At 42.4% G+C, this 14,569-nt stretch overlaps 1 protein-coding gene across 4 annotated transcripts in view; it reads left to right on the forward strand.

Annotated features, from left to right (window-relative positions):
- FERMT1 (FERM domain containing kindlin 1) overlaps positions 1 to 3,131 on the forward strand; it is a 39,332-nt gene extending 36,201 nt beyond the window's left edge. For all 4 annotated transcript variants that reach the window (XM_036885111.2, XM_036885112.2, XM_036885109.2 and 1 more), the window contains one exon: positions 698 to 3,131. In XM_036885111.2, coding sequence (XP_036741006.2) covers positions 698 to 871 — 174 coding nt within the window. In that variant the 3' untranslated portion in view covers positions 872 to 3,131. The remainder of the gene's footprint in view (positions 1 to 697) is intronic.
- The last annotated feature ends 11,438 nt before the right edge of the window (positions 3,132 to 14,569 follow it).

A 14,569-nucleotide genomic window follows, 5' to 3' on the forward strand; every position in this document is an offset into this window, starting at 1 on the left:
TCAACGTAGAGGGATTGTTAGAGACTCACACTTTAAGAACAAGGGATTCCTCTCAGCGGGGCTGTTCACCAGCTCAGCACTCCTTTGTAGAATGAGATCTGAGGTAGACCACCTCCAAGGCAGTGGCTTTTAAACCTTGTTGCCTATTAGAGCACCTGGGGAGCTTTAAAATCCTCCCGCCCAGGTGACACCCAAAACCGATGAAGTCCAGATCTCCGGGAGTGGGAGCTGGGCAGCAGTAATTTTTAAAGGTCCACAAGTGATTCTAGTGGACAGCCAAGACTGAGAGCCAGTAGGGTCTCAGTTTCTTCAGCTTGCTGAGTTGACGACATTCAGCTGGGGAGGAGGAAGGGCCACTGGGTGTAGGAAAATTTAGGTGCACCTTTTATTCGACATTAAAAAGTCTGCAAAGCACCGTGGCCTCCACACAGAATTATTTTGAAATGTCTTACATCTTAACAAGAGACAAAACACCTGTGTGTGTTGCAAGTTAGACATGTTTTGCCCTGCATGTGGCAAAGTTGTCGCCACAAGAGGGCACAAAGAGCAAAGACTGATTTTCTGTAGGCGATTTTTGCTTTGGAGCAAACCTGTAGGCCGCCTCAGCAGTCCCAGCTCTGGGGCCCCCTCTAGCAAAGCAGCTTTGTCTCATCTTTCCTTGTCAGAGTTTAAGCTTTCCTTTCCCTACCTCTTCTAGGTGGCAATCGAGTTCGACCAGAACGTCTCCATTGCATTCACCTGCCTGAGTGCGAATTGCAAGATTGTGCATGAGTACATCGGGGGCTACATTTTCTTGTCCACCCGCTCCAAGGACCAGAATGAAACCCTCGATGAGGACCTGTTCCACAAGCTGACGGGTGGCCAGGAATGAAGCAAACCAAATCTGCTGTGCCTACACACAGAGGGAGAGCCAAAGGCCCCACGGCTTGCACAGTGTGTAGATTACAGACTGACAGACAACATAACATTGCCAGCGGTCACGCAGATCCTCAGCTCATTTCAAGCACACTGCCTAGCACATACCTTTCCTTCCTTTGCCATGAGCTACCAGTGGTGAAAGAGGCCTCAGTTGCCTTTTCTGCAAAATGGATGGGTAGGAGAGAGGCTAGTACTCTAAGACTGCTCCACGGCCCAGCAGGTAGCTACAGTTTCCTGACGGGCAAAACCTGCAGAGGCTCGAAGGTTGTCCGTGCACTTACCTGCTGCATTTGCTCAGTCAGTGGGGAAACAGGGAGGTTAGAAGCATGTGTACCAAGGACAATCTTACTGGGATACGAAAGAGATATGTCTTTCCTTAACTCCTTTTAGCTCCCATCTTGTGAAAATGGCAGGGAGAGTCCACACATACACTTCCCCTGGAGGTCATGATCTGGGTGTGGAGAAGGAACAGGTGTGGCTACCAGGTGCCAGGTGGTGACAAGGGGTTAAAGCAGTGACCCTCAATGTCATTAGCTCACCGTGACTTCTCCTGAAGTGACCCTTGACCCATCTGGTCTTGGATATTGGTCCCCTCAGGGCACTGCTGCTACCCACAGTCCTGTTCCATTCCTGGGAGGTCTCAGCCACCTTTAAGTCCTTCTTGATGGCAGAGGAGACACAGGGGTAAAGGGAGACCCATTCCTCAACCCACCTCCAGGTCTTCAGTGCTTCTACTCTGGGTTGGGGTCCGGAAGAGGGGCCCAATTCTCTGAGGTCATACAGCCCACCTCTTTACATCCAGGCTTCCAATGAGGTCTCCATCCCACTGGTCAAAGAAGGGCAGGACACAGGGAAGGCCCATTCTCAAGGACCACCATGGTCAAGGGCTGACAGTTTCCCCAGTGGCTTCTGCCTCTGGGGCCTCTGACTGGTCCGGGGATAGGGAAGCCTTACTCTCATCACTCCTCAATCACTCTCCTACTGGATTTGGTGACTGTTTACATGACTCCTGGCCTTTCCCTTTGAAGGTCTTTGGCTTTTGAGAATCAAAAGCTGATAATAGACTTTTGTTTTTTTCTCTGCTTTTTTCTGTCATCTCTGCCTTGCGACATGAGTGTGGGCCAATCAACTGTCATTTTCTGTTTTTTTTGTCAGCACTGGGAAGAGTGGGTTTTGAGAAGGTAAAGAAGCAACACCTGGGGTAGAGGGAAATAACAGATAAGCATTTTAGTATGTTTTTATAAATGTTCCTGTCACACAAAGGATTTGTGTTCCAAGGGTAAGACTCTGCTCTGTTTCCATTTTGAAGTTCCTTTAGGATGCAGACTTCAAGGACCTGGCTGGAGTTCAGATGCCTGAAAATATCTGCTGTTGCTTCATTTTCTAAAAAAGCCATTTGAGAAGACAGAGCTTTACAATCCTGGAGCCACATTGAGACAGCCTTGGCTAGGGATCCCCAGGCCCTGAGCCAGGAGCCGTCACTGCACATTTTTCCTTCAGTCTCTCCTTAGAGGTGGATGTTAATCAAGATCTCACCCAGTTACCAGCTGAATTTCTGAGGCCTAGGTTAAAGCCTGGAAGTGGCTTAGGCACTCGGGAAATCTGGTCTGCATCATATAAAACTTAGTTTGACCTGTTTCACGTAGAAACTAGTGCGGAGCATACTGTGTTGCGCTTGGTGTTGGTCATTTGTGTATAGTCCTGGGTCTGTTATTTTAAAACCTAATCAGGTTTTGAGATTATGCTGGGCCCTATATTGAAATAATGCTCCTTCATGTCACATTTTACCTGTTTTAGCTCCACCAAACCTACCAAAGCAAATGTTTTAGCTCCATCAAACTTACCAAAGCAAAGCTTTCAATACAACTCTGTCTTCCTTGGCTTTTCATGATTGTCTGACATTTCCATGAATACACTCAAAGGAGGTGACTGGTTTTAGCCAAATTCAGGGGCACACTTTTTCCATGACTACACAGCCACAACCCAAAGGAATAAACAAATGTGACAAGAAAATCTTAACTGCTGCTCTTCCTGAGAGCAACTTAAGGAATTTTTTTTTTTTACATTGGGCGCAAAAGGTCATTGGATTTTCTATGACAAAATTTTAAATTAATGTGTGCTTCAACCGTTTGCTTTCTTATCCAGAATAGAGGGGAAATCTGCATTTTTGTTTTATTTTATATGACTTTTTTTAATTAAAAGGTTTAAATGGATATGAGCACGGTCTGGTTGTGTTCTCCAGTCTACTGTCTCTAAAAAGGTGAATATTTTCTCCAGTATGAAAAAGGAGTGCAACTTTCAGGTTTAACACATACTTTTCCTAATTCCAAGATTCAAGCTCATTTTCCCCAGTGAGATGGATTCAGAAGCCTCACTTAACCGTTGGTTTCAATTCCTTTCCCACTGCCTTTCACCAGATTTCCTGATGTACCATGAGCTCTTTATTGACTGGTCTACTTTTTGAAGAAAGCAAAGAAATTTCCAGAGGCGGAGTATCAGAGTGCCTCTGAAACGATGTCCGAATGTCGAGTGCACTTCCTTGACTTAGTGATAAATGGTCCATAAGGAGCCCTGATGCGCAGTTCATTAAATATCCCTTTATGCAATTCTCACATCCACCCATAGGGGGCAGAAACAAGCCGGCTTATCTTCTCATTTCACTGAGGAGGAAAGACTAACTCAGAAAGTGAAGTAATTTTGCCAAGGTCCCACTACCAATAAGCAGTGCGACCAGGATTTAAGTCCAGGTTTGTCTTAACTCCAGAGACCACTAAACTTAACCTAGCAAGCCCCACCCCCACTTCTATTTCCAGCCCTGCTCAGCCCTGAAATACCCTGCCCTGACTCCCAACCCCAGTACAGCATGCCCCTGACTCTGTGTCACCATGTCACACACTGGTGAGAGAGGGTGAGCAGTGTTAGGGGACTGGCTGCCCCAGAGTCAGCTGGGAGAGATGCAAGTGGATCAAAAAGGTCTAGGAGCCAGAGAAATCAGTTGCCTAGCAAGTATTTTATGATTCTGAGAAAGATTCATATCCAGTCCCAATGTTGAAAAAGTATGCAAAAGTGTCTCATTTGAAAACTCATCTTTGAGTTGCAGGCACTAGAAGGCAAGACAAGTTGCAATATTTACTTTCTGAAATTGCTTCAAAATTGTTTTAACTCACTTATAAGACTTTTTTCTTTTCAGCACTTTCAGCATCTCTATATTCGTTTTCAATATCTTCCCACACAAACATGTGGTTTTCCTGCCTCCCCTCTTCTCCACTCCCACCCCAGAATCTTTCAAGGAGGGTGGGGGTGGGAGGCAGCATCCTTCTTTGCTATATGGCTCCAGCTTCCCCCCTTATGCCCCTGCCTCCAAGGGCTGCTGAGTCCTGGAAATCATGGATGGAAAGGCTGAAGGTCAGCACCTGGCCCTTTCTGTGTGACAGTTTCTCTACCCTGTCTCTCAATGCCTTGTACCCCCTGGAGCCCTGTGGAAGTACTGAGTGCCATCTAAAGAGAAGAAAAAGGAGAAAATCATCCTGCTCCCAACCCCTGTCCTTAAAAATGCCTGTACTGGCCCTGAACTCCCAATGACCTTGGGATGACAGGTTCTCAGACTTCTGCAGAGCAGCACCCTTCTTACTGAATGAAGGGTAAGAGTCTAATAAACCACCTTTGAGTCTGGAGTGCCATGGAAGCCCCTTTGGAAAACACTGGATTAGATGATTTAGAAAAAGCCCTAGGAGGCTCCCCACACTCACTCACACACCCTGCACTACATGCAGTTATTGCTGAAAAGCCCCCATAAAAAACACCAAAACCAAAATGGGAATTAGAGGTTTCTCTTTAGACTCACTAAAGTTTCTAAAATCTATGGAAGAGACTTTATCCACTAACAGATTTACCTTCTTCTGACTCACAGTGTGAGATTGAAGACCCATAATTCCCCTGCATGCCTGTTTCTTCAGTTACAGAGAAAAATCCTATTAACGACTTCTCCTCAGGCTGACAAATGCTGTCTGGGAATTTAGGAGAACAGGTTTCTCTTCTTCAGCCAATGGAAGTTGGGAGGTGAGGCCTTTGGCTGCTCCCTGAGATCACTGGGATGCAAGAGTGTGCCCTGAGGAGGAGGCAGAGCCTTTGAGAGAGGAGCCCAGGGCCTGGGGTAACGGAGAGTCCAAGAACCAAGCCTGCATCCCATGATTCAGAGGCCTTGGTGGCCCCAAAGAGGGCCCCTGACAGGGAAGGCAAATGACGTTCCAGGAAGAAAATTTATTTGGAAGAGCAGCATTAAAGGAATTGTCAAAGTCACTCCAGATGCATGGAAAAGGAGTAATTAATTCATGACATATTCACTGAGGAAAAAAAAAAAACAGTAGCTATTTAAGGGCTGGCTGAATGCAAAGTATGGGGCTATGATCCTGCCCTAAGGCAGTTTAAAACCTCTGATGTAGATGATGCTTCAACCTCCAAGACATTTTCTTTCTTTTTCCCCATGTTCACCATTTCCCCAACTCTTCACTTCCCACCTCTGGCAACCACCAATCTAGTCTGCCTCTGTGAGTTTGTTTTTTTTTTTAGATTCCACATAAAAGTGAGATCATACAGTATTTGTCTTTCTCTGTCTGACTTATTTCACCTTGAGGTCCACCCATGTTGTTGCAAATAGCAGGATTTTCTTTCTTAAGGCTGAATAATATTCTATTATGCATATACACATAATATAAAGATATCTATTCATCCATTGATGGACACTCAGGTTGTTTCCATGCCTTGGCTATTGTGAACATGGGGTGCAGATATCTCTTCAAGATAGTGATTTTATTTCCTTCAGGTAAATAACCAGAGTGGATTTACTGGATCATGTAGTAGCCCTATTTGTAATTTTTAAAGGAACCACCATACTGTTTTCCACAGTGGTTTTATCAATTTACATCCCCATTTGAAGATACTTTCTTGCTTGTTTTTCTGGTTCTATCCAGTAAATTCTCTTACAGATTCTGAAATCACATTTTCACCACAGCCAAGAGCTAAGAACATCAGCCTGGTCAAAAAGAAAATCGGAACAATAGTAGAGGAAAATCCAAGACCCAGTCTCAAAGTGTATGTCTCCTTATCTGTAAAACAAGGGCTTAGATTATGTGGTTTCTTGTAGCCCTTTGTTCTCCAGCATTCTTTGATTATGGCCCCTTTTCTCCACAATTAGCAATTACCATGCGTGTGCTTTTCTTCTGAAACTCTGGCATTAATCCCTCAACAGAGCCCTATTCTTGAGGTCAGGCCATATAGTTACCTAACTCAGATTTCAGGGCAGTTACAGGCTGCCATGGCAGTCAACATACCCCAGAGCCAAAAGAGATACCAAGAAGGTAAGTGGTATGCCAACCAATGTTAGAGCAAGTGAAATCAGGTTTCTGCCTCCCCAGAAAGTAGTTTCAACAATAACAGAGCTAATCTCACATGTGCAAAAGAATTAGAATGTTAATATGTAGTATTACAGGTTATCATTTATGTTTCCATGAGTTCTCTCAGTTTAACATCTGGATGAGGTAGGTATTATCAGCCCTGTTCTACAAATTAGGAAATACACAGTGGTGTGCTGGTTAATGTCTAATACTCCAAGGGTGAGGGTGGAGGGAGGACCTGATTCCCCAATCTCCCTGGTGTAAAGACTCCCACCACAGCCAGCATGACATCAGTGAACACAGCTGGGTGAGATCCAAACACCCAGCTCTCTGATGAGGACAAGCTGGCTCCAGCACACCCAGCTGTATGCAGAGATGTCAAGCATCTTGTCAAGGCCACCTGTCTAGAGTGTGGGAAGCAAGGATTTGAACCCAGGCCTTCTGACTTGACCTGTGCTCTTTAGCACTACTCAGTATTCCCATATGAACAGCTAGGCCTCTTGAGGAGAGAGCCCTAGATTGCCTTTATTTGTGATAATATCTCAAGGTGGTTTTTCCCAGAACATATTTGGATAAGGACTACAAAACTCCAGAGTCACTCTTTTCTCCAATTACATTACTCCAGATTTCAAATGTCCAATAATGAAAAATTCTACCAAAAAAATCTTCAGATCCTAACTGTTCACTGGTCTGATATGATTGCAAATCTGAGTCAGAGGTGGGGCTCAAAAAGGGGAGAAAGGGTTCTTCCTCCTTCCCAACAGGAAAAACACCAAACCATGACTGGAGACAACCTCTCCACCTGCATCCCCATAACTGGATGTCCCAGGTCTTACCATCCTATAAACGACCAATGCCAATTGCTTCAGAGAGGAGGGGTCACTTGTCCTTGGGTACTGTGCTTTGTTTATAGAGGCTGAGTGAAATTTTTTATTCCCCTATTTTCCTCCCTTTATAAATGGTTCTTTGGATCATACGGACATCAGGCGAGCAAATGGGCAGCTAAACAGTGGCCAAGGAGCAGATGAATAATCCATTCCTTATAACCTAAGCAAAGTACACTCTAGGATACAGGGCTGTAGAAGCAAATGCATCCAGGGGTACATGATGTGCATGGGCACAGTCAGGCAGGTACAAGACCACAGGGATTTGTCAGGGATTTGCTGGGGATTTGTGAGGCATGCTCTGCCTAGGATTCACATGTCTTAAAAATATGTGAATACAGAAAGATGGCGGTGTGAGAGGTGAGACAGAGGCTTCCTCCTAAACCTGCATATAATATGAAAATATAATTAATAAAACTAATCCTGAAAGAGCAACAGGAAAGAGGGCTGCGCCAGACTGCATACACCTGGAGAAAAGAGCAGACCTCACGGAACAGGGTAACATACCAAAGCCATGGCCCAGCAGGACCCAAGCCCTTCCCCCACCCCAGCTCACCGGTGGGAGGAAGAGAAACAGAGCAGGGAGGGAGTGGAGTCCTGGGACTGCTTATCACCTAGCTCTGGAGATCTGCTTTGGGAGCACAAACTTATATTTCATGGTGCTCTCATGATTGGGGGGTTGGAAACAGGCAGAATACCTGGAGAAACTGAGATTCCAGTTGCTTGTGGAAACCAGGGATCCATACACAATTGCTCTGGGACAAAAGAAAGGTGGGCAATCTGAGAGACTTCCTAACAGCAAGAAGGCTGCTAAAGGGGCAATGATTGCACAGAGCTTACTGCTCAGGAGAAAGGACAGATAGACAAAATTGTCCGGGTGCACTCTGCCCAGCAGGTTAGGAACTTTCATGATCTTTAGGCACTCCAGGCCCTTAGCTGGCTACGCAGGTCCAAGACCCCCTTCCATGATACACAGCCTGCTGTGCCTACCTCTCAGAAAGCCCCATCTGGCTCACAAACCGGCAAACTTTACCCTGGCGTTAGACCAGCCAGCGGGAAGACCCACCCACAGCAGCTAAAAACACAAAGCACAGAGGCTTATACCTGTGTGCTCGGCCCACTGGTTCAGGCAGTGGAGACAGGCATAGGAGCCAGGAAGCAGGACAGAGCTCTTTCCTCCCCCCAGGCACCAACACCACTCCCCTGAAACCCCCAACATTGCTCCAGTGGCTGAGCAGCTTCACAGAGACCTTCCAGATACTAGAGGGCGCCATATACAAATATGAAATGCCAAAGGAACCTGGTTCAAAGTAAAATTATGAATACACCAGAGAAAGATTCAAATGTACTTGACCTCATGAATCTTCCTGAAAGAGATTTCAAAATAAAAATCATTAACATGCTGCAGGATACAAAATCAACACACAGAAATCTGTGGCTTTCCTATATACCAACAATGAACCAACAGAAAGAGAAATCAGGAAAACAACTCCATTCACAATTGCAACAAAAAAAATAAAATACCTAGGAATAAACCTAACCAAAGAAGTGAAAGACTTATATTCTGAAAACTACAAGTCACTCTTAAAAGAAATTAAAGGGGACACTAACAGATGGAAACGCATCCCATGCTCATGGCTAGGAAGAATTAATATCGTCCAAATGGCCATCCTGCCCAAAGCAATATACAGATTTGATGCAATCCCTATGAAACTACCAGCAACATTATTCAGTGAACTGGAACAAATAATTCAAAAATTCATATGGAACCACCAAAGACCCCGAATAGCCAAAGCAATCCTGAGAAAGAAGAATAAAGTAGGGGGGATCTCACTCCCCAACTTCAAGCTCTACTATAAAGCCATAGTAATCAAGACAATTTGGTACTGGCACAAGAACAGAGCCACAGACCAATGGAACAGACTAGACAATCCAGACATTAACTCAGACATATATGGTCAATTAATATTTGATAAAGGAGCCATGGACATACAATGGCGAAATGACAGTCTCTTCAACAGATGGTGCTGGCAAAACTGGACAGCTACATGTAGGAGAATGAAACTGGACCATTGTCTAACCCCATATACAAAAGTAAACTCAAAATGGATCAAAGACCTGAATGTAAGTCATGAAACCATTAAACTCTTGGAAGAAAACATAGGCACAAACCTCTTAGACATTAACATGAGTGACCTCTTCTTGAACATATCTCCCCGGGCAAGAAAAACAACAGCAAAAATGAACAAGTGGGACTATATTAAGCTGAAAAGCTTCTGTACAGCAAAAGACACCATCAATAGAACAAAAAGGAACCCTACAGTATGGGAGAATATCTTTGAAAATGACACATCCGATAAAGGCTTGACGTCCAGAATATATAAAGAGCTCACACGCCTCAACAAACAAAAAACAAATAACCCAATTAAAAAATAGGCAAAGGAACTGAACAGACGGTTCTCCAAAAAAGAAATACAGATGGCCAACAGACACATGAAAAGATGCTCCACATCGCTAATTATCAGAGAAATGCAAATTAAAACTACAATGAGGTATCACCTCACACCAGTAAGGATGGCTGCCATCCAAAAGACAAACAACAACAAATGTTGGTGAGGCTGTGGAGAAAGGGGAACCCTCCTACACTGCTGGTGGGAATGTAAACTTGTTCAACCATTGTGGAAAGCAGTATGGAGGTACATCAAAATGCTCAAAACAGACTTACCATTTGACCCAGGAATTGCACTCCTAGGAATTTACCCTAAGAATGCAGCAATCAAGTATGAGAAAGATCAGTGCACCCCTATGTTTATCGCAGCACTATTTACAATAGCCAAGAATTGGAAGCAACCTAAATGTCCATCGATAGATGAATGGATAAAGAAGATGTGGTACATATACACAATGGAATACTACTCAGCCATAAGAAAAGGGCAAATCCAACCATTTGCAGCAACATGGATGGAGCTGGAGGGTATTTTGCTCAGTGAAACAAGCCAAGCAGAGAAAGAGAAATACTAAATGATTTCACTCATCTGTGGAATATAAGAACAAAGGAAAAACTGAAGGAACAAAACAGCAGCAGAATCACAGAACTCAAGAATGGACTAACAGGTACCAAAGGGAAAGGGACTGGGGAGGATGGGTGGGTAGGGAGGGATAAGGGGGGGAGAAGTAGAGGGGTATTAAGATTAGCATCCATAGCGGGGTGGGAGAAAGGGGAGGGCTGTACAACACAGAGAAGACAAGTAGTGATTCTACAACAGGTTGCTACGCTGATGGACAGTGACTGTAAAGGAGTATATAGGGGGGACCTGGTATAGGGGAGAGCCTAGTAAACAAAGTATTCGTCATGTAAGTGTAGATTAATGATTAAAAAAAAAATGCAGTTCCTATGTGGTGACCTCTAATGAGTTCTACACAATGATATAAAGGACATATAAAAGTGTAGGCAAAGGGTCTGTTTGTGTTTATACAGAGGATCAAAGCCTAATTTGGCTACCCCGAAAATGAACTAAGATACGATATGAAAAAGAACTTCCAACATCAGCACTCTTGGGAAGACTCATGACAGAAGATGATCAGAAAAAAAAAAAAAAAAAAAAAAACTTCAACAAAGATCCACACACTGTCACAGGTGTAGATGCACTCATCCCACCAGTTCCTGGACTTGCCATGGGAAAGATGAAGGAGATATCTAAGCTGGCCTGTGCATGCAGTAAAACAAAAATTGGACTGGATCTATACTGTTGGAACTCAACCAAGAATTAGGAGAAGTGCAAATTGTAGCACTCCAAAATCTTACAACCACAGACTATTTATCATTAAAAGAACATATGGGATATGAACAGTCCCCAGGAATGGGGTGTTCTAGTTTATCTGAATTCTCTCAGACTGTTTAAGTTCAGTCGGACAATATCCACCATATCATAGATAAGTTTTCACAAATGCCTAAGGTGCCTAACTGGTTTTCTTGGTTTCACTGGAGATGGCTGGTAATTACAGGTATGCTTTGGTTATGTAACTATACTCCTATTATGTTAATGTGTGTGCACAATTTAATTAGTCGTTTAAAACCTATCCATGCTGAAGTTACTCTACAAGAAGATATGTCAAAGAAATAATCAATCTTCCCAGGTTTTCTTCTGCCTGCTACTTCTGTAGCTTTTCTTCTTCCTACCTAATCACAACCTTTAAATAGAACTCGTGCCACATGTCGAATTTACCGAGTATCATAATTCTTCCAAGTGGTAAAGACACCTCAAGACAAATGCTGGGCATAGAAGCCACAGGGCATAAATATGCAAAGAAGTAAAAAGCTAACCTTTTCAAACAATAAGGCTTCTCTCTCACTTACCAACTTCACATTTCCCTGTATGGCCCCGGAAGATGACTGGTTAGCCAGAGACGGGTAAGATTCCTCAAGGGAGGAACAACCTAAGACAGGCACAGTCGCAGGGGGCCATCTGGTGAGAAAATGGGGAGCAGCAGAGGTGAGGCTTAGAACCTCCCCCCTCATGTTCTGAGAGAAATCTTCTGCATACATGGATGTTTATTGCCCTCGTCTAGCGCGGATTAACACATAGTCTACAGGCACACACCTGATCATCTACATTTGCTCTCTTACAACACTAAACTCTGTTTTCTACCTTTATCTCGTATCTACCTACCACTTCATCATTTTATTAAAAATAATAATAATAGAGAAATGTGGTATCCACATATAAATCAGGTTTAAAAATCAAATGAGTATTCATATTTGAACTGACTGTTTATAGTTCATAATGCATTAACAAAACCGAAAGCTTCTGTGATGACTGCCCTTGCACTGTTCACCATGTAACTTATTCACTATGTAAGAATTTGTACTCCATGTAAGAATTTGTTCGTTATGCATCAGAAGATTGGAGACTGACGAAAAATGGGCTTGGGGTGGATTAATGATTGTGCATTGAGTATTGACCCCCCTATACAGAGATTTGTTGTGGTTAACAACTATTTGATCAATAAATATGAGAGATGCCCTCACAATATATATATATATATATATATATATATATATATAAACACACTTCCAATTGTAAAATAAATAAGTAACCGGGATGTAATGTATAGCATAAGGAATATAGTCAAAATATTGTAACAACTTGGTATGGTGATACCTGGTACCTAGAAATATCATGTATATAAATGTTGAGTCGCTGTGTTGTACACCTGAAACTAATGTAATGCAATGCTGTTGTCAACTACCCTTCAATAAAAATAAATAAATAAATAAATAAAAATCATTAACATGCTCATGGAAGTACAGAAAAATATTCAAGAACTCAGGAATGAATTCCAGTCAGAGATACAATCATGGAACACAGTATCAGAAATGAAACATACAATGGAAGGTTTTAAAGGCAGATTAGATATGGTGAAGGAGATAATAAATGAAATAAAAATTAGAGAAGAGGAATACAAAGAAGCTGAGGCACAGAGAAAAAAAAGCATCTCTAGGAATGAAAGAATATTGAGAGAACTGTGTGACCAATCCAAACGGAACAATATTTGTATTATAGGGGTACCAGACGGAGAATAGAGAGAAAAAGTGATAGAAAGTGTCCTTGAGGAGGTAATTGCTGAAAACTTACCAATCTGGGGGAGGAGATAGTCTCTCAGGCCATGGAGGTGCACAGATCTCCCAACACAAGGGCCCCAAGGAGGACACCAAGACATATAGTAATTAAAATGACAAAGATCAAGGATAAGGACAGACTATTAAAAGCAGCCAGAGAGAGAAATAAGATCACATACAAAGGAAAGCCCATCAGGCTATCATCAGACTTCTCAGCAGAACCTTACTGGCCAGAAGGGAGTGGCATGATGTATTTAATGCAATGAAGCAGAAGGGCCTCCAACCAAGAATACTTTATCTGGCAAGATTACCATTTAAATTTGAAGGAGGGATTAAACAATTTCCAGATAAGAATAAGCTGAGAGAATTTACCTCCCACAAACCATCTCCACAGTGTATTTTGGAGGGACTGCTATAGATGGAAGTGATCCTAAGGTTGAATAGCTGTCACCAGAGGAAATAAAACCACAGTAAAGAAAGTAGAACAGTTCATTACTAAGCAAATGCAAAATTAAATCAACTACCACCAAAGTCAATCAAGGGATAGACAAAGAGTACAGAATATGATACCTAATATATAAATAATGGAGGTGGGAGAAGAAGGAGGAGAAAAAAAGAACCTTTAGATTGTGTTTGTAATAGCATACTAAGTGAGTTAAATTAGACTCTTAGATAGTAAGGAAGTTAACCTTGAACCTTTGGTAACCACAAATCTAAAGCCTGCAATGGCAATAACTACATAGCTATCAATAATCACCCTAAATGTAAATGGACTGAATGCACCAATCAAAGGACATAGAGTCACTAATTGATTAAAAAACAAGATTTAACTATATGCTGCCTAGAAGTGACTCATTTTAAACCCAAAGACATACACAGACTAAAAGTGAAGGGATAGAAAAAGATATTTCATGCAACTAATAAGGAAAAAAAAGCAGGAGTTGCAGTACTTGTATCAGACAAAATAGACTTCAAAACAAAGAAAGTCACAAGAGACAAAGAAGGACACTACATAGTGATAAAGGGGTCAATCTAACAAGAAGATATAACCATTATAAATATCTATCCTATTTCACAGGAGCACCTAAATATGTGAAACAAATACAAACAGAATTAAGAGGGGAAATAGAATGCAACACATTCATTCTTGGAGACTTCAACACTCCACTCACTCCAAAGGACAGATCCACCAGACAGAAAATACGTAAGGAGACAGAGGCACTGAACAACACATTAGAACAGATGGACCTAACAGACATCTACAGAACTCTACACCCAAAAGCAGCAGAATACACATTCTCCTCAAGTGCACATGGAACATTTTCAAGAATAGATCATATACTAGGCCACAAAAAGAGCCTTGGTAAATTCAAAAAGATTGAAATTGTACCAACGGGTTTCTAGGACCACAAAGGTATGAAACTAGAAATAAATTACACAAAGAAAATGAAAAATCCCACAAACACATGGAGGCTTCATAACATGCTCCTAAATAACCAATGGATCAACGACCAAATAAAAACAGATCAAGCAACATATGGTGATAAGTGACAACAATAATTCAACACCATGAAATCTGTGGGACGCAGCGAAGGCCATGCTAAGAGGAAAGTATAATGCAATACAGACCTACTTCAGGAAAGAAGAACAATCCCATATGCACAGCCTAAACTCACAATTAACAAAACTAGAAAAAGAAGAACAAATGAGTCCAAAAGTCAGTAGAAGGAGGGACATAATAAAGACTAGAGCAG

Source organism: Manis pentadactyla, chromosome 5 (assembly GCF_030020395.1).
Source record: "Manis pentadactyla isolate mManPen7 chromosome 5, mManPen7.hap1, whole genome shotgun sequence".
NCBI classification, from domain to species: domain Eukaryota; kingdom Metazoa; phylum Chordata; class Mammalia; order Pholidota; family Manidae; genus Manis; species Manis pentadactyla.